This window comes from Anomaloglossus baeobatrachus, chromosome 4, assembly GCF_048569485.1.
Source record: "Anomaloglossus baeobatrachus isolate aAnoBae1 chromosome 4, aAnoBae1.hap1, whole genome shotgun sequence".
NCBI lineage: Eukaryota > Metazoa > Chordata > Amphibia > Anura > Aromobatidae > Anomaloglossus > Anomaloglossus baeobatrachus.
In genome coordinates, this window is record NC_134356.1 from 284,475,723 (window position 1) to 284,497,281 (window position 21,559).

General features: G+C 43.7%; 1 protein-coding gene across 1 annotated transcript in view; it reads left to right on the forward strand.

Annotated features, from left to right (window-relative positions):
* TBC1D15 (TBC1 domain family member 15) overlaps nt 1-21,559 on the forward strand; it is a 244,217-nt gene that overhangs the window by 125,549 nt on the left and 97,109 nt on the right. The window contains exons 6-7 of the mRNA XM_075344894.1: nt 1,899-2,001; nt 18,444-18,641. Of these exons, the coding sequence (XP_075201009.1) occupies nt 1,899-2,001; nt 18,444-18,641 (301 nt within the window). The remainder of the gene's footprint in view (nt 1-1,898; nt 2,002-18,443; nt 18,642-21,559) is intronic.

Below are 21,559 nucleotides of genomic sequence, written 5' to 3' on the forward strand. Positions count from 1 at the left end.
CCTCCACCCTCTAAATTAGAGTGGATTGAATCGGTGGACTTCCTAACTTGGTTGGATGATTTCATAATTTCAGATAATTGACTGCAATCAGAATCCTATGAATATATTAGGTTTTGGTTATTTTGAACCTTTTTTAGACGTTCACCTGAATTTAAGACTTGGACAACCACTCCATACTGAGCTCAAAGCTAGAAACTTATCTTCCATTCCTGAGAGTTCGTCTGATCACACTTCTTATGTTCCCTTGCCTGGTGAATTGCCTTTACCTTTGGACAACTCCCTTGTTTTCTCCTTCAGAGTTTCTCGGATATGTATATTTGGCAAATACATAGGAAAATCTACAAGGCAGAGTACTGCTGTGTGTGCGGTGTAATATTCATGGTGTAATTAGCATGCCTAATGCATGCGAAATTTACAGTCAGCTCCTTCTCCATAGGGGTTGGCAGTCTTTATTACAAATGACACTGATTCTTCATTCATTATTCTTCTGACAATGTCACAAGCTGAATGATCAAAGATACATACAATTAAATGTGCTTTGTGTTCATGTCCTAATGGAACTACTTGACACACAGCAATATGGAAGTGACAATAAATCCCTTATAATTTTTTTTTATTTTAGCTCCGTATTATGTTGCATCATTTCCAGATTACATGTATAAATGGAGCTTGTGTTCACCTGCCAACTGACACGTTTAGAAGGGGGTAAATAATATACAGCTATCAAATATCCTGGCCTGGAATGTTTATTGATATGGGAACCGCCATTTGGCACCTCAGTGTAGAAACCGTAGTGTAACACCATATCACTGAGCATATAACTTACCCATCATGTAACCAAGAATCTTGTAATAGCTTTTTTTTTTTTGTCAGTTTTGTATAGAATATTCTTAGGGTGTTGGGGAAGAGGGAGGGGGATCCAGTCAATCGACTGTCGGGGTCTGGCGGGAAAAACATACCTTTTTGGGCTTGATCATGCATTCTGTTTGTGACTACTACTTTCCGTTCTCCTTTCTTGTCCCTCTTTTGATGTTGATGGATTAGTGTTTTGTTTTGTTTTCCAACCATACTATATAATGTAACTTTATAACTTTATTAAATAGGATGAGATATCTCTTCTTACATTGTTTGAAGGTAATGTATCAGCAGAATTTCACCCCACAATCTACTGCATTTATATGTGCATGTAGCTCTTTCACAGACAAGTCCAGCAATACCTTTACATGGCTCGTCCATTCTTCAGTTACTGAGTAATTGGTGTTTGAACTGATGTGCACATGATGCTGGGCAACTATTATAGCTCTGAGTCCTCGGTCACTCCAGCTCTACTCAGTTGATTTTTCCTGCTTGACTGACAGCTTCTATGTTGGGTGTTCAGGCAATGGAGGTGAAACAGAAATATCTACGTGAACATGGGTTAAATGAGGTGTATATACACATACACAAAAGATATAACCCTTAAAACAATAACTTTATTAAATGTACTTAAATCCTTCTGCTCATCTGCTGCCATCTTCATCTGTTTCCAGCACATCTGTAGTCAGTCTCCTGTGATTTGTGTCCTGCCGGCGCACTACAGTTTTTCATGGAGCTTACCGGAGGTCACAAGTCAAAGCAACTCTTAGAGCCTTGTTCTGGCCTCGTCCTTGCTCTCATTGACTTGAATTGAGACCTTGTTGACGTAACTTCTGACTTCTGGACAGTCAGAAGCTACAGGCACAAAATGGTGCCGCAGGACGATGAAGCCACAGGATGATGAGTATATGACAGGGGGCAGGGGACTTAGATTTAAAGCACCACTGCAGCGCTGAAAAAAACTCGCAGGAGTGGTGTTTTACTTATTTATTTAATATATCCTATGATTGTATACAGCTTAAACTTTCTATTATTTTTCACAGGTCAGAACAAGACTGCAGAGTTCTTCTTGTGGACTGCCAAAATCGAAGTCTGTCCCAGTCCTTTGAAAACCTTCATGAGGAACCTACCGACAATTTACTACAGGCTAGTACACACACATCAAATCACTTATTATTGTGTTTCATCTGAACGTCGCCCAACTGTAAGATCTGCAATCCAAAGAATTGACATCTTGCAGTTATTAGGTTTGATTTTTCTGGACAGAACAACTAGCAATGATTGATGATATTTGTACAGTTTCTACTTTGCTGGATTTTGCACAAGTAGGCAGTTTATTTCTTCAGAGGGAATCAGTAAACTGACAAGTGTATTGTCCCTAGTCTTATACCCAAATGACAGGGTATACCAGGGCTTTCATATGTATTTACCCTCCCCCTTTTTACAGTACAGTGCTAGTCACATTTGGGCCGCTGGTCTTGAGAGATATAGCAAATGTTTCAATTGGTCTTTTGTGGCCAAAAGCTTTTGTTTCTCTCTTCACTTTGTGATCTCCGTGCATAACTTCCAAACTCCTTATGGATTTTTGGATATTTAAATTGGTTGGATGTAATATCAACCGCACACAAAGAAGTCTTTTAAAACCAAAGCAAGCAATCTGGTTTTTTTCATAGGTGTAGGTTACAAGCTAACAAATAAAATCTGTATTTTTTATGGAAGTCTTCCAAGAGAAGAGCCGAGTAATAACCAGCAATGCTTCTCCGGGGCCCCCTCAGCATGCTGTAGGCTACGCGTGGACTACTCACACTACCAGAAGAGTTTCCCTGGGACTATACAAATAAATGGTCAGACAATGTAATTCATTTTATCTGTGGCATGCCATAGACGTGCTCATACGAGGTTCTCTGGTATACTTTAATTGTCCCCAGACACAATCTGCACAAGTAGCCGGCCTTCTCAAAGTCTGCCTTTTGAAAACTACAGTTCTACAGAATCTAAGCACACAGGAAACCTAGATATTTTCTTTTTTTTTTTTCCTGGAAGTTTCCATAACGGCCATTTTAATATATGTAACACTGACCAGGTATCTTTAACTCTTTAAGGCTAGGTTCACATTCCGTTGTTTTAAATCCGTCAGGTCCATCAGCAACGGATCAGTTGTTTTATAGATGTCAACTGACGCAACGTATGTGTTTTTCACAGGATTCCTTTCACAGTAATCCTGTGAAAAAACGGATCCGTCGCGTCCGTTACATTCGGTGTGCGTCCGTTTGTTGACGGATCAGTCATGATCCGTTTGTGTTTGGTACAGCCCAGTGGGTGTGCCAGACATGCTGGGCATGCTCAGTAGAGCATGACTGAATCCAGCGCTGGATTCCGTTGTAAGACGGATTACGACGGAATCCAGCACCATAGACATACATTACAAGCGTGACGATGGCGACGGATTCCTGCGCGTCGTGTTAATTTTGACGGCCAGAAAAACGTTACATTCTGCGTTGCTCCCGCCCGGCGGTCAGTCCAAAAACGACTGACCGCAGCGGATGCAACGCAAGGTCATCAGTCGCAATCCGCCACTAATACAAGTCTATGGGACACAACGGAATCCGTTAAACGGATTGCGTTGTTTACCAGAGTCGCGGATTGTGACTGATACATTTTAACGGAAATGTAAACCTAGCCTAAGGATTGAGCAATTTTTCAATTGTGTGGTGTTTTTTTTTCTTTGGTTGTTTTTTTGGGGAGGGGGGGGGGCAGGCAACAAGTTATGTAACTTTACCACATAATATACTGAAAATTGATGAAAAATGCATAGTTCTGCCATTATTTTTTTGGTTAGTTTTACAGAGTATAGTAAAAATGGCCCAGTAACACGACCCTTCAGGTCATTAAAAATACATTTGATATCAAACTTGTATTGTTCTGTTAATATTTTAATGGGATTTGATGCAGAAATTTCTCTGCCATTTCTGCATCTCTTGGCAGGAAAAGCGCACATGGCAAATATTTGCTTTTTTTGCCACGTGTTTTTGGTGTAAATGTTTCCTATTCATTAGGATGGGTGAAATCTGCACCAAAAATGCTGTAACAATTGACATGCTGCAGAATTACCTGAAATCTGCACCAATTCTGCAAAGCGAAAATACTTAACGTGTGCACAAGACTTCATGATTCTCATTCACTTTGCTGGCTTCAGGATTCCCTTCAGTTTTGTGACAAGTCTGTACACAAATGCATAAACAAAATCCAATGAAATTCAACTTATGCACACAGTCTCACAGCGCATACTGTACAGGTTAATAATTTTTAATATGATTGGACATTTATTCATCCGGCAATACCAGATATGCTTACTTTGCCATTTTTTTTATCACATCACTACAATAAGAGGTTATATAGTTGGAGAATGGTAGACAATACAGTGTCTTGAAATAATATTCATACCCTGTGAACTTTTTCACATTTTGTTAAATTATGTCCACAAACTTTGTGTGTGTGTATATATATATATGTATGTATATACATATATATGTATGTGTATATATATATATATATATATATATGTGTATATATTTATATATATATATATATATATATATATATATATATAATTGCCTTATTCTGTCTTTCTGTCTGCCTTGCTCCAAAATCATTACAGTGACCACCCACGCATTGACCGCTCAACTCTGGCCGGCCCCGCCCACCACACGCATTGGCCGCTTGGCCCGGCCACGCCCCCCGCTCACTGTGCCTGCTCGGCCACGCCCCCCGCACACTGCCCGCTCGGCCACGCCCCCCGCACACTGCCCGCTCGGCCACGCCCCCCGCACACTGTGCCTGCTCGGCCACGCCCCCCCCCCCGCACACTGTGCCCGCTCGGCCACGACCCCTGCACACATTGGGCACCTATACACCTCCACCCCAGGACTACCCCACCTATTAGTCACCTCCCCCCAGGACTACTCCACCTATTGGACACCTCCCACCAGAACTACTCCATCTATTATACTCCTCCCCCCCAGGACTACGCCACCTATTGGACACCTCCCCCAAGACTACTCCACCTATTATACTCCTCCCCCCAGGACTACTCCTCCTATTATATTCCTCTCCCCCCAGGACTACTCCTCCTATTATACTCCTCCCCCCAGGACTACGCCACCTATTGGACACCTCCCCCAAGACTACACCTATTATACTCCTCTCCCCCCAGGACTACTCCTCCTATTATTCTCCACTCCCCCCAGGACTACTCCTCCTATTATACTCCTCTCCTCCCAGGACTACTCCTCCTATTATCTTCCTCTCCCCCCAGGACTACTCCTCCTATTATACTCCTCTCCTCCCAGGACTACTCCTCCTATTATCTTCCTCTCCCCCCAGGACTACTCCTCCTATTATACTCCTCTCCTCCCAGGACTACTCCTCCTATTATCCTCCTCTCCCCCAGGACTACTCCTCCTATTATCCTCCTCTCCCCCCAGGACTCCTCTTCCTATTATCCTCCTCCCCCCCCCCCAGGACTACTCCTCCTATTATCCTCCTCTCCCCCCAGGACTACTCCTCCTATTATACTCCTCTCCCCCCAGGACTACTCCTCCTATTATTCTCCACTCCCCCCAGGACTACTCCTCCTATTATCCTCCTCTCTCCCCAGGACTACTCCTCCTATTATCCTCCTCTCCCCCCAGGACTACTCCTCCTATTATCCTCCTCTCCCCCCAGGACTACTCCTCCTATTATACTCCTCTCCCCCCAGGACTACTCCTCCTATTATACTCCTCTCCCCCCAGGACTACTCCTCCTAATATTCTCCACTCCCCCCAGGACTACTCCTCCTATTATACTCCTCTCCTCCCAGGACTACTCCTCCTATTATACTCCTCTCCCCCCAGGACTACTCCTCCTATTATTCTCCTCTCCCCCCCAGGACTACTCCTCCTATTATACGCCTCTCCCCCCAGGACGATTACTCCTATTATACTCCTCTCCCCCGAGGACTACTCCTTATTATCCTCCTCTCTCCCCAGGACTACTCCTCCAACACACACACACACACACACACACACACACACACACACACACACACACACACACACACACACACACTGCACAAAACATACCTCCCCCCAAAACACACACACACACACACACACACACTGCACAAAACATACCTCCCCCCAAAACACACACACACGCCCACACAAACCGCGCAACACACACAGCAAACACACACACACACCGCTGCAGACACGCAGCGCTCCACAAACAACGCAACACACAAACACCGCTCTCACACACCGCCACACCCAGACAACACCCAGAACATTTACAGCGCCCTACACAAACACTTGGTAACTACACACAACAACCATATATATATATATATATATATATATATATATATATATATATATATATATATATATATAGATATATATAGATATATATATATATATAGATATATATATATATATATATATATATATAATATATATAGAGAGAGAGACAAAAATCATACATTAACTAAACAATAAATTCTAGAATACCCGATGCGTTAGAATCGGGCCACCTTTTAGTGTATGTATATATATACACTGTGTGCAGAATTATTAGGCAAGTTGGATTTTTTTTTTATTATTGACTAACTATGTTCTCAATCAACCCAGAAGACTCATAAATATCAAAGCTTAATATTTTTGGCAGTTTAACTTTGTCTTTTTTTTTTAGATTTGGCTATCTTAGGAGGATATCTGTTTGTGCAGGTAACTATTACTGTGCAGAATTATTAGGCAACTTAATAAAAAACAAATATATTTCCATCTCACTTGTTTATTTTCACCAGGTAAACCAATATAACTGCACAAAATGTAGAAATAAACATTTCTGACATGCAAAAACAAAGCCCCAAAAAACCTAGTGACAAATATAGCCACCTTTCTTTATGATGACACTCAACAGCCTACCATCCATAGATTCTGTCATTGCTTCATCTGTTTACGATCCACTTTGCGTGCAGCAGCCACCACAGCCTCCCAGACACTGTTCCGAGAGGTGTACTCTTTTCCCTCCCTGTAGATCTCACATTTTATGAGGGAAAAACTGCTTAAAAACAAAAAAGTGAGCCGGAGTATGAGATGGTATACATGGAACCTGTGAGACCATGTTCACACTGGCCATAAGACAAAGAGAAACCAAGGGACAAATTGTGAAATATACCCTGCTGTAACTAATAAAAGCATAGTGCATATAAACATAGGGTACTTAGTAAACACTGTTTTTGATCAAAAAAAGCATAAAGCTATCCCACCAAACGTCAAGGTGTACCCAGTTGGGATAGTACCTACACTCTCTAATATTAAAACCATACCATGGGTGTAAAATAGGCCTCAATGTGGCTAAGGGCTGAGCGTAATGAATGACAAAGGTATTCAGCTCACCCACTCCACGTCTCCAGGCCCTCTCTCTGCAGCACGGACAATCGGCCGGGCAGCTGCAAGCATGTGAGATGAAGTCCAGCGCAGGAAAGAAGGCACTCTTCAATATAAATTTCCATATGGTTTATTCCATGTGCACATGTATGAAGGTAGGTACAGACAGCCCCTAAGCAGGGGAAAAATGACTAGCGACGCGTTTCGACCGTATTACACGGTCTTAGTCATGTCAAGGGCTGAGAGTGACCGGGTCCCAACAGGACACACAGCAGGGTATATTTCACAATTTTTCCCTTGGTTTCTCTTTGTCTTATGGCCAGTGTGAACATGAGCTCACAAGCTCCATGTATACCATCTCATACTCCGGCTCGCTTTTTTGTTTTTATGTAGTTTTTTTTTTTTGTATTCAGTACAAATAGGGTGTGGTCCTCCCTCTAAGGCCCGTTTCACACGTCAGTGAAAAACACTGACGTTTTTCACTGGCGTGTAAAACACGCACATGTCCCTCCGTGTGCCGTGAATCACGGCACACGTGGGTTGTCTAAGTGCAATCCGGGCTCCGTTCTCCGTGGCCCGTGATTGCACTTAGAGATTAACTCACCTGTGCGCGCTCCCGCTCTCCATGGTGCTGATCACTCCCGCGACGCAGCATCCGGCCGGCACTGCCCCCGCAGCAGCTGCTTCTGGGTCGGCTGTGTCATGCATCATGAATATGCGCGACAGTAATGAGCCGGCTTAGAAGCAGCAGGCTGCACGGGCTGCAGAGAGCGTCACTGGAGCCGGGTGAGTAAAAATGATTCTTATTTTAAAAGCACGTTTTTTTCTGGCACGTGTTTCACGGACCACACCACTGCGTGGTCCGTGGGACATCAGTGATGCCAGAAAAAAATGGACATGTCTCCGTGCGGCAATCACGGACACGCGGGTACGCTGCACGGAGACACGTGCAGTGAAAAATCACTGATGTGTGAGCAGACCCATTCATTATAATGGGTCTGCGTATGTCAGTGATTCTGGTACGTTTAAAAAAAAAAAAAAAGCACAAACGTACCAGAATCACTGACGTGTGAAACAGGCCTTAGTGAGCTGGGCATTTCATTCTGTGCATTCCCTGACTGTGTGTCCTGTTGGGACCCGATCACTCTCAGCCCTTAGCCACATTGAGGCCTATTTTACACCCATGGTATGGTTTTAATATTAGAGAGTGTAGGTACTATCCCAACTGGGTACACCTTGTCGTTGGTGGGATAGCTTTATGCTTTTTTTGATCAAAAACAGTGTTTACGAAGTACACTATGTTTATTTGCACTATGGTTTTATTTAGTTACAGCAGGATATATTTCACAATTTTCCCCAACAAGTTTCTCTTTGTTTTATGGCCAGTGTGAACATGAGCTTACAAGCTGCATGTATACCATCTCAAACTCCGGCTCACTTTTTTTTGTTTTTATGTAGTTTTTTTTTTTTTTGTATTCAGTACAAATAGGGTGTGGCCTTCCCTCTTAGGCTGCTTTCACACATCCGGTTTTTGCTGAGCGGCACAATCCGGCTCAAATACCTATGCAACGGATGCGGTGAAAAAAACGGATCCGTTGCATAAGCTTTTACATGCGGCCCGTCCGTTTTTTGACGGATGTGGCTTGATACCGAGCATGCGCAGGGCAAAAAAACGCGTCCGGCGGCCGGATGCGGTTTTTGCCGCAGGACACTGCATCCAGCGTCCATAGGCTTGCATTGTAAATCGCGCCGTACCAGTACCCCACGTCCACCTTGCTGGCGTCTGAGTCGGAGTGGAGCTCTCTGCCCTTTACTGAACCAGCCTCTGGCCCATCCATCTGGCCCATCCATCTGGCCCATCCATCTGGCCCATCAATAGTCACTCTCATTTCATCAGTCCATAAAACCTTTTGAAAAATCCGTCTTAAAATATTTCTTGGCCCAGTCTTGACATTTTATCTTATGTTTCTTGTTTAAAGGTGGTCGTTTTTCAGCCTCCCTTACCTTGGCCATGTCCCGGAGTATGGCACACCTTGTGCTTTTTGATACTCCAGTAACGTTGCAGCTCTGAAATATGGCCAAACTGGTGGCAAATGGCATCTTGTCAGCTTCACGTTTGATTTTCCTCAATTCATGGGCAGTTATTTTGCACCTTTTTTGCCTAACACACTTCTTGCGACCCTGTTGGCTATTTGCCATGAAACGCTTGAATGTTCGGTGATCATGCTTCAAAAGTTTGGCAATTTCAAGACTGCTGCATCCCTCTGCAAGTCATCTCACAATTTTGGACTTTTCAGAGACCGTCAAATCTCTCTTCTGACCCATTTTGCCAAAGGAAAAGAAGTTGCCTAATAAGTATTCACCCATTATTATTTATTATCACCTACTGTATCCTCACCTATCCCTTGTAGACTGTGAGCCCTCGCGGGCATGGACCTCTATCCTCCTATACCTGTCTGTGTCTTGTATTGTTTATGATTATTGTACTTGCCCTATTATGTATACCCCTTTCACATGTAAAGCGCCATGGAATTGATGGCGCTATAATAATAATAAATAATAATAATAATTATTTAGGGTGTTGATGTCATTACACCACACCCCTCCTCATTACAGAGATGCACATCACCTGATTTACTTAATTGGTAATTGGCTCTCAAGCCTACACAGCTTTGAGTAGGACAACATGTATAAAAATTATCATGTGATCAAAATACTCATTTGCCTATTAATTCTGCACATAGTGTGTGTGTGTATGTATATATGTATAATATATAATGTGTGTATGTGTGTGTGTGTGTGTGTGTGTGTGTGTACGTATGTATGTGTGTGTATATGTGTGTGTGTGTATATATGTATGTATATATGTATATATATATGTGTATATATATATGTGTATATATATATATATATATATATATATATATATATATATATATATATATATATATATATATATATATATATACTTCTTTGTCGCTCCATTGGGAGACCCAGACAATTGGGTGTATAGCTTCTGCCTCCGGAGGCCACACAAAGTATTACACTGAAAAGTGTAACCCCTCCCCTCTGTCTATACACCCTCCCGTGCATCACGGGCTCCTCAGTTTTATGCTTTGTGTGGAAGGAGGCACACATCCACTCATGCATTCCCATTTTAGTCAGCAGCAGCTGCTGATTTTATCGGTTGGAAGAAAAGAGGGCCCCCACAGGGCCCCCGGCATGCTCCCTTCTCACCCCACTACATCGGCGGTGCTGTTAAGGTTGAGGTACCCATTGCGGGTACAGAGGCTGGAGCCACATGCCGTTTTCCTTCACCATCCCTTAGAGGCTCTGGGAGAAGTGGGATCCTGACCGGTCATCCATTCACTGGGACCAGGCTCCCTCCGCAGCCCCTGTGGGAATCTGACGGACAGGAGTCTATGTATCCTCAGGGACAGGGCCCTGCATCTAAAGGTACTCTGTGTCCCCATGGGGACTGTGCATGGAGCGCTTGTTTCACAGACGCTGCAGCAGCTGCTGGTTTGTGAAGACCGGGACTTCCGCGCTGACCGAGCCTGTTTGTCGGCCGCGGTATTAAATTTAGTCCCCGGCTTCATTGCGGCCTAGTACCATAACTCCCGCCCCCGGGCCTGCCAGTCAGGGGTAAGGGCGGGACGGTCGACCTGACGTCGGCAGTGAGGGCTGGAGCAGACTTTAGGTTTCCTCCCCCCCCCCTCACTGATCACTGTGGGGCCCCAGATTCCCGCACTTTACTAGTTGCCGCCCACGGCTCCCTCCTCCCCTGAGAGCTCCGGCAGCCATTTTTACACACATTCTGCCGGTGGAGGATTTCAGGAACGAGCTCTGCAGCTCTGGGAGACCTAAGGCAGGGAATCTGGAGGACACACACTCCGCTTTGGGCGGTCGGTAAGCCACACCGGTCACCCGGTGCTGGTCCCCCTAGGGTGCCGGAGTGTATATATATATATATATATATATATATATATATATATATATATATATATATATATATATATATATATATATATATATATATATTTGTATATATTTTCTCTGTTCGGCCGGTTTGTTTACTTTTGGCTATATACCCTCAGTGATCACTCTCCTAGGAGACAACAGCATGTCGTCCACAAGGAGCAAGGGCGCTAAGGCAAAGGGTTTTTTTGCAACCTGTACCTCTTGTGGGGCTATGTTTCCTGCGGGTTCCACCTACCCTCACTGTGAGCAATGCTCGACCCCTGTTGCACTTGCTCAGCCGGAGCCTCGGTCACTAGTGGGCCCCTCGGATCAGGCAGACCCTCCTGCTTCCACTGTCCAGGCGGCAGGGACAGAGTTTGCAGTTTTTGCTGAGAAACTCTGAGTCGCTTTCACAATCCATGGCTCAGTCTATGGACAAATGGTCTGCCAAGCTACTAGAAGCCTTGCAGTCCAGACCGGTCCTTACACATCCCGGGCGTAGAAAACTGGGAAGCAGATTTTCTCAGTCGTCAGGGCATGGATGTGGGGGAATGGTCTCTTCACCCAGACGTGTTTCGAGAGATCTGTCGCCGCTGGGGAACGCCGGACGTCGATCTCATGGCGTCACGGCACAACAACAAGGTCCCGGCCTTCATGGCACGGTCTCAAGATCACAGCGCTCTGGCGGCGGACGCGTTAGTTCAGGATTGGTCGCAGTTTCGACTCCCTTATGTGTTTCCTCCTCTGGCGATGTTGCCCAGAGTGTTACGCAAGATCAGATCCGACTGTCGTCGCGCCATTCTCGTCGCTCCAGATTGGCCGAGGCGGTCGTGGTACCCGGATCTGTGGCATCTCACGGTGGGTCAGCCGTGGGCGCTTCCAGACCGTCCAGACTTGCTGTCACAAGGGCCGTTTTTCCATCTGAATTCTGTGGCCCTCAACCTGACTGTGTGGCCATTGAGTCCTGGCTCCTAGCGTCGTCGGGTTTATCTCAGGATGTCATTGCCACTATGAGACAGGCCAGGAAACCAACGTCCGCCAAGATCTATTACAGGTCGTGGCGGATCTTCTTGTCCTGGTGCTCTGATAAGGGTTTTACTCCCTGGCCTTTTTGCCTTACCTATTTTTCTTTCATTCCTTCAATCCGGAATGGACAAGGGTTTGTCACTCTGCTCTCTCAAGGGACAAGTATCGGCGCTCTCAGTATTTTTTCAAAAGCGTCTGGCCAGGCTTCCGCAGGTCCGCACGTTCCTGCAGGGAGTTTGCCACATAGTTCCACCTTACAAGCGTCCGTTGGAACCCTGGGACCTTAACAGGGTGTTAATGGCTGTTCAAAAACCACCTTTCGAGCCGCTGAGGGATGTCTCTTTATCACGTCTTTCGCAGAAGGTGGCATTTCTTGTGGCAATTACCTCACTCCGAAGAGTGTCGGAGCTTGCAGCGCTGTCATGCAAATCCCCTTTCCTGGTTTTTCACCAGGATAAGGTGGTTCTGCGTCCTGTCCCGGAGTTTCTCCCTAAGGTGGTATCTCCTTTTCATCTCAATCAGGATATTTCCTTACCGTCATTTTGCCCTCATCCAGTTCACCAGTGTGAAAAGGATTTGCATTCATTAGATCTAGTGAGAGCACTCCGGCTCTACGTGTCTCGCACGGCGCCCCTGCGCCGTTCAGATGCGCTCTTTGTCCTGGTCGCTGGCCAGCGTAAGGGTTCACAGGCTTCCAAGTCAACCTTGGCTCGGTGGATCAAGGAACCGATTCTTGAAGCCTACCGTTCTTCGGGGCTTCCTCTTCCTTCGGGCCTGAAAGCCCATTCTACCAGAGCCGTGGGTGCGTCCTGGGCATTGCGACACCGGGCTACGGCTCAGCAGGTGTGTCAGGCAGCTACCTGGTCTAGTCTGCACACCTTCACAAAACACTATCAAGTGCATACCTATGCTTCGGCAGATGCCAGTCTAGGTAGGCGAGTCCTCCAGGCGGCGGTTGCCCGCCTGTAGGAAGGGGTCATTTTCGGCTCTCTTTTATTGAGGTATTCTTTTACCCACCCAGGGACTGCTTTTGGACGTCCCAATTGTCTGGGTCTCCCAATGGAGCGACAAAGAAGAAGGGAATTTTGTTTACTTACCGTAAATTCCTTTTCTTCTAGCTCCTATTGGGAGACCCAGCACCCGCCCCTGTTCCCTTCGGGCTGGTTGTTCTTTTGTGTACACATGTTGTTCATGTTGAATTGTTCTTTTGGTTCATGGTTTTCAGTTCTCCGAACATCCTTCGGATTGAATTTACCCCAGACCAATTTATAAGTTTCCTCCTTCCTGCTTTTGCAACAAAACTGAGGAGCCCGTGATGCACGGGAGGGTGTATAGGCAGAGGGGAGGGGTTACACTTTTCAGTGTAATACTTTGTGTGGCCTCCGGAGGCAGAAGCTATACACCCAATTGTCTGGGTCTCCCAATAGGAGCTAGAAGAAAAGGAATTTACGGTAAGTAAATAAAATTCCCTTCTTTATATAACTCTCACACACACACACACTCTCCAATTCTCTGTCTGTCTCCCCCTCTGTATATATCTCTCTGTATCTCTCTCTCTCTCTTTGTCTGTCTGTCTCTTTCTCCGTCTGTCTCAATCGCTTTCCCTGTCTGTCTATCTCTTTCCTTGTCTGTCTATCTATCTGTCACTTTCCCTGTCTGTCTTTTAACCTGTCTCTCTCTTTCCCTGTCTGTTTCTTTCCCTGTCTGTGTCTGTCTCTTCCCCTGGCTGCATTGTGACACGCCAACATTCCATATAAGGGCGTGGCTGCGCATTCTTCTGAAGTTCTGGCTGCACTGTGGCTCCCAGCTCCATTCGCTTTAATGAAATTAGGTTTTTTGGCGAATAACTGTAAAGTGGTTAAAATGTCCCCTCAAAATATAGCCTATGACGCTCTTGGGGTCCAGAAGTGTGAGTGTGCAAAATTTTGTAGCTGTAGCTGCGATGGTGCAGATGCCAATCCCGGACATACACACATACATACACACATTCAGCTTTATATATTAGATGTGTGTGTGTGTGTGTGTGTGTGTGAGATATATATATATAATGTGTATGTGTGTGGTAAGATTAGTATTGCGGGGTTATTTGAGTGACATCTTCCCGTATGTTATCTGTCCGGATGGGCCCATAAACATTAGATAGGAAAGAGTGGATCTCCTAAGTACTAGGGTAAAATGTAGGTCTTTTTTTCCACCTAAAAATGGTTTATGCAAACTTGCCAGGAGCTCATCATTAGCTGCAATCGATACCTATGCGCATGTATCATACTTACAGTTAGGTCCAGAAATATTTGGACAGTGACACAATTTTCGCGAGTTGGGCTCTGCATGCCACCACATTGGATTTGAAATGAAACCTCTACAACAGAATTCAAGTGCAGATTGTAACGTTTAATTTGAAGGTTTGAACAAAAATATCTGATAGAAATTGTAGGAATTGTACACATTTCTTTACAAACACTCCACATTTTAGGAGGTCAAAAGTAATTGGACAAATAAACCAAACCCAAACAAAATATTTTTATTTTCAATATTTTGTTGCGAATCCTTTGGAGGCAATCACTGCCTTAAGTCTGGAACCCATGGACATCACCAAACGCTGGGTTTCCTCCTTCTTAATGCTTTGCCAGGCCTTTACAGCCGCAGCCTTCAGGTCTTGCTTGTTTGTGGGTCTTTCCGTCTTAAGTCTGGATTTGAGCAAGTGAAATGCATGCTCAATTGGGTTAAGATCTGGTGATTGACTTGGCCATTGCAGAATGTTCCACTTTTTTGCACTCATGAACTCCTAGGTAGCTTTGGCTGTATGCTTTGGGTCATTGTCCATCTGTACTATGAAGCGCCGTCCGATCAACTTTGCGGCATTTGGCTGAATCTGGGCTGAAAGTATATCCCGGTACACTTCAGAATTCATCCGGCTACTCTTGTTTGCTGTTATGTCATCAATAAACACAAGTGACCCAGTGCCATTGAAAGCCATGCATGCCCATGCCATCACGTTGCCTCCACCATGTTTTACAGAGGATGTGGTGTGCCTTGGATCCTGTGCCGTTCCCTTTCTTCTCCAAACTTTTTTCTTCCCATCATTCTGGTACAGGTTGATCTTTGTCTCATCTGTCCATAGAATACTTTTCCAGAACTGAGCTGGCTTCATGAGGTGTTTTTCAGCAAATTTAACTCTGGCCTGTCTATTTTTGGAATTGATGAATGGTTTGCATCTACATGTGAACCCTTTTGTATTTACTTTCATGGAGTCTTCTCTTTACTGTTGACTTAGAGACAGATACACCTACTTCACTGAGAGTGTTCTGGACTTCAGTTGATGTTGTGAACGGGTTCTTCTTCACCAAAGAAAGTATGCGGCGATCATCCACCACTGTTGTCATCCGTGGACGCCCAGGCCTTTTTGAGTTCCCAAGCTCACCAGTCAATTCCTTTTTTCTCAGAATGTACCCGACTGTTGATTTTGCTACTCCAAGCATGTCTGCTATCTCTCTGATGGATTTTTTCTTTTTTTTCAGCCTCAGGATGTTCTGCTTCACCTCAATTGAGAGTTCCTTAGACCGCATGTTGTCTGGTCACAGCAACAGCTTCCAAATGCAAAACCACACACCTGTAATCAACCCCAGACCTTTTAACTACTTCATTGATTACAGGTTAATGAGGGAGACGCCTTCAGAGTTAATTGCAGCCCTTAGATTCCCTTGTCCAATTACTTTTGGTCCCTTGAAAAAGAGGAGGCTATGCATTACAGAGCTATGATTCCTAAACCCTTTCTCCGATTTGGATGTGAAAACTCTCATATTGCAGCTGGGAGTGTGCACTTTCAGCCCATATTATATATATAATTGTATTTCTGAACATGTTTTTGTAAACAGCTAAAATAACAAAACTTGTGTCACTGTCCAAATATTTCTGGACCTAACTGTACATCTTTCTTCGGCAAACTCTAGTGTTCTGGCAGAGCTTCATGATAGCACAGAATTACCTTCAATTTGATAGCTTTTAAGGTTTTATCACAAGGGAAAAAATATTGAAAGGAACCATATGCCAGGTGCATTTTTCTGAGTTTTGCTTAGTTTCGTGCAACTTTCTTTCTTTTATGTGGTCGTGGAGCACTAGGCAAAAAGGGTATTCCAAGCTTAAGGATAGGTCATCAATAACCATTCACTAGAGCTGAAAACAGCTAATCAATGGGAGTGCCGGATGTCGGACCTCTACTGATCTGATATTGACAACCTATCCTAAGGATAAGACATCAAATAGTAAGTCTGGAAAATCCATGTAATATTCTTTCAGGTAGAAAGAAATCTTTTTTTAACCTATAAAACACACAGTGCTGGAGCTCGTCAATTCTGTCCTCCTCTGACCAGACTGTTCTTCCAGTATATCACAGACTTGTCTAAATGTTGTTGGGAAAACTTTAAATGCGATTGAACATGCTTTTTGTTCAGCAATGGAACGTGCGGGGTGAGCCAGTAAATAAATCATGGAGACTGAGTGCATTTTTTGTTATTGTTTTCTTTGAAACAATTGTATCTGATGTTTCTAGGTCTTTCTCTATCTCTCCTTAGCTCTTAGACAACTCTGCAGATAATTGTTTTCCATTTCTGGAATATGGCCCCAACAGTGGTCACTGAAACCTTCAGTAGTTTAGAAATTCTTCTGTAACCAATGACATCAGTATGTTTTGCAACAATAAGGTTGTGAAGGTCTTAAGATAGCTCACTGGTTTTACGTATCATGAGAGGTTCCTTGTGTGGAACCTTGGTAATGAGACATCTTGAACCAGCTGATACCGTATTATTTTTCGCCTAGTGACAGGTTTGCTTTTTAATTATTGATTGCAGCTTTAGTCATGACTTAACTGTTTTTTTGCACCTCTCTTTCTCTATGTGGTCAATACTTTTTTCCTGTGTCATTTCTCATTATTAGTAGAGTAGATACTCTCGGCACTTCTGTAGGTGGTGCACAAGTAGGTTCCTGACCCGTCATAGATGAGACTAAAGGCCGCTTTACATGCAACGACATCGCTAACGCGATGTCGATGGGGTCACGGAATTCGTGACGCACATCTGGCCTCGTTAGCGACGTCGTTGCGTGTGACACGTACGAGCGACCGCTAACGAGCAAAAATACTCACCTTATCGTTGCTCGTTGACACGCTGTTCAGTTCCCAAATATCATTGCTGCTACAGGTACGATGTTTGTTGTTCCTGCGGCAGCACAAATCGCTATGTGTGACACCACAGGAACGAGGAACCTCACCTTACCTGTGGCCGCCGGCAATGAGGAAGGAAGAAGGTGGGAGTGATGTTACGTCCCGCTCATCTCCGCCCCTCCGCTTCTATTGGGCGGCCGCTTAGCGACGTCGCTGTGACGCTGGACGAACCGCCCCCTTAGACAGGAGTCGGTTCACCGGTCACAGTGACATCGCTAGGCAGGTAAGTAGTGTGACGGGTCCGAGCGATGTTGTGCGCCACGGGCAGCGATTTGCCCGTGACGCACAACCAATTGGGGCGGATACGCACTCTAGCGATCTCACTAGCGAGAGTGCAGCGTGTAAAGCGGCGTTAAGACTTGGCATCAGCTATGGCTTGAAAAGTGGTTGATTTATGGAAAGAACTGAGGAACCAGCACAGATGTTTCTGTCATAACAAACCTTCATCAGTGATTTCATCTGAAATCTCGGTATCCACTACTTTAAGTGTGCGTCAGCTTAACACAGCGGTGGATACTGCGATTTCAGATAGCGCTAACCACAGCTCCAGGAGCTCCTGAGGACCATAGTAAGGGCATACTGATGTAGATCTGTTATGACCAAAACATCTGTACTGGTCATTCAGTTCTTTCAATAAATCAACCACTTTATAGCCACATCTGAGTACCAAGTCTTATTCTCAGTATTACACTTAATTTATGGACATCTATGGTTTGATTTCTTTGCCTGTGAAGATTGTATGGGTTGTTACCAGCATCTGGTGAGAAATTCATGTCAATTGCACCTTTTAGAAATATATTTAATTAAGTATTGAACACGGTTAATATTTTATTTCACTCACTGTATTTAGTAATAGAGGTTTGTATTGTTGGCGACCTTGTATTCTTTGCTGTAATCATAAAGTAACATTATTTTTTCGCCTAATGTACTTCACTTTGTTCCCTTGGTTACAGAAATTCCGGAAGGACCCATATACTGCCACTATGGTTAACTTTTCCAAAGTCACAAATTTCCTGGTTGACACCATACGAGGCACCGATCCTTCGACCCACCGGAGGCCACCTCAGGAAATCGCTGACTTCCTTAGTGATGCAATCCCGGATTTAAAAATAAATCAGCAAGAAGAGTCTGGGTTTGAAGTTATAACTCGCGTAAGTATTGATGTGTTTAATTTTCTATTGCCATAGTCCAGAAAATCCTGGCGGATGACTGCTATGTTGCCCCGAGACATGAACATAACTCCCATTCTAGAGCTGAGCATGATCTTTCAGGACAATGAACTGTCTGAAAACATTCTTCATATCAGATTTTGAGTTATTTAGCCCAGTCCCATGCCAGGAGGCTTTACTGAGTATTGACAGCCAATTTATCTCCAGCTCCTTTGGCAATAAAACAGTCTTATCTCTCCTCGACTTTTTTTTAACCAACTGCGAGTTTCAGTTATTTAACTTGAGACAAATGTGTTGCATTTTTTCTACTTGATTATTTTTTCCAGATTTATGTATTTTCTCAAGCACAGAGTCGCCTGTAATATATTTATACCACTGAGGAGAAACACTCGGTGAATTACTTTCCTTCATGGACTTTTTTTTTTCTTTGTGACTTTTCTACAATGTATTTAGTACGCTGCTGGGTTTATTTATTCGGAAAGCAACTTCTTTATCAACAATTATAGCTTCTTCTCAATTAATGAAATAGCTAGTCTGCATGGTAAATGATGACACGCTTTCTTCTTCAAGGCTCTGCGGCTGCCAGCGTCGTATTTAGTGATGGGGACGAGGTAATTTGGGATTTGATGCCGTGAATACCTATTGTAAATAGAGTTCTAAATAGCAAGGAACTGTTGCAGGCTGTCAAGTGAGATGGTATATGTCTTTAATATCTCATCTGTTGGAGGAGGAAGAAACACTCTTCACATTGACTTATTGCCTTGCTCTGCTGTAAATCAGATGTTAGTTTTCACTTTTGTTAAGCCTCGTCTTCGGTGTAATCTACCATTTAATAGTATCAATAAACAGAATATACAGGCATGCTGCAAAGTGATTTTGAAGGGTCTGTATAATAGGAACATTAACTGTTTATCTCTCATTGGCTCCACAAATTTATTGATGTCCTTTTTAAAAGTAATGTTTGAGCTGAATAATAAAAGGATGACAATCTGGTAGAATGAATCAACTTTCATTTTCTGTTTTATTTCAATATGTCCTGTCTGACCCCCTAATGTATAAGCACCGAAGAATGTAGATGTGCTCAAACGTAAGCTTTTGATGTAATGGTACATCATGCCAGCTCCTTATTTTCTGTTTCATTTGATCAGACTTTTACGTTCACAATAGTCTGCCCTATCAAAATATACAATTAATCAACTCAATCAGTAAATGGCGTAACGAGAAAAAAAACAAATTGTGAGAGGATTAGAATTTTTTGGAGGCTGCCCGCACAGCGCACATTGAGATACAATAAGAGATAATTAAAAAATTGTATTTCACCTCACCTGGTTCCAATAAAAACATTGGTTCACGGCACCTCAAAATAAAAGTAGCCCCGGTAACTCAAGCAACTTTTATTAAAAAAAAAATATATATATATATAAATATGTATGTATGTATGTATGCATGCATGCATACATGCATGCATGCATGCATGCATACATGCATGCATGCATGCATGCATGCATGCATGCATACATACATACATACATACATACATACATACATACATACACTAGCTGTGGTACTCTGGCGTTGACCGGGATAGTAAGGTCTGTCTCTTTGTCTCTTTCCCTGGCTGTCTCTGTGTCCATGTCTCTGTCTATCTCTGGCTGTCTCTGTATCAGTCTTTCTTTGCCCACCTGTCTCTGTCTGTTTCTCTCTCTCTCTATCTCTAGCCTTCTCCACTGATATCTTATTACCTCACACATAAGCTTGTTATACTATGACTGTACTTTGTTCCTTTAGCAGCCAATCACAGCTGTACTATTAATAACCTTTTGCTCATAGTGCCATTGACTCTAAAGGAGGCACAATTTTTGGAGTGTAACTCTAAAGCATGGGGTTAAATTTTCCGGTCAAAACATAGTCTGTGACGCTCCCTGAGTCACATTAGGCGTCTGTGCAAAATTTCCTGATTGTAAATGCAACGGTGCGGATTGCTTTAGCGGACATGCATACACACATACATACACTCAGCTTTAAATATTAGATTTCCTCCAAAATTTTTCATCACTTACACTGAAGGAAATAATTATTTGATCCCTTGTTGATTTTGTAAATTTGCACACTAACAAAGATATGAACAGTCTATAATTTTAAGGGTAGATTAATTATAATAGTGAGAAAATATCCAATATAAAATCCAGAAAATCACATTGTATAAATGTATTTGCATTTTGCAGCGAGAAATAAGTATTTGATCCCCTACCAACCATTAAGAGTTCTGGCTCCTACAGACCACTTAGACGCTCCTAATCAACTCATTACGTGCATTAAAGACCGCAGTCTTAAAATGTCATCTGTATAAAAGACGTCTGTCAACAGACTCAGTCAGACTCATTGGGCAAGACCAAAGAGCTTTCTAAGGATGTCAGGACAAGATCATAGACTTGCACAATGCTGGAATGGGCTACAAAGCCATAAGTAAGACGCTGGGTGAGAAGACAACTGTTTGTGCAATAGTAAGAAAATGGAAAAATGCAAAGTGAGTGTCAATCAACAGCGATCTGGGGCTCTATGCAAAATCTCCCCTCATGGGGTATCCAGGATCATAAGGAAGGCGAGGGATCAGCATAACACTACACTGGGGGGATTTGTTAATGATATAAAGGCAGCTGGGACCACTGTCACAAAGAAAACCATTGGTAATACATTACGCCATAATGGCTTAAAATCCTGCAATGCTCACAAAGTCCCACTGCTCAAGAAGGCACATGTGCAGGACCATCTGAAGTTTGCCATTGTGCACCTAGATGATTCTGAGCATGATTGGGAGAAGATGCTGTGGTCAGATGAGACACAAATTGAGCTCCTATGCCTTAACCCGCCATGTTTGGAGGAAGAGAAATGCTGCCTGT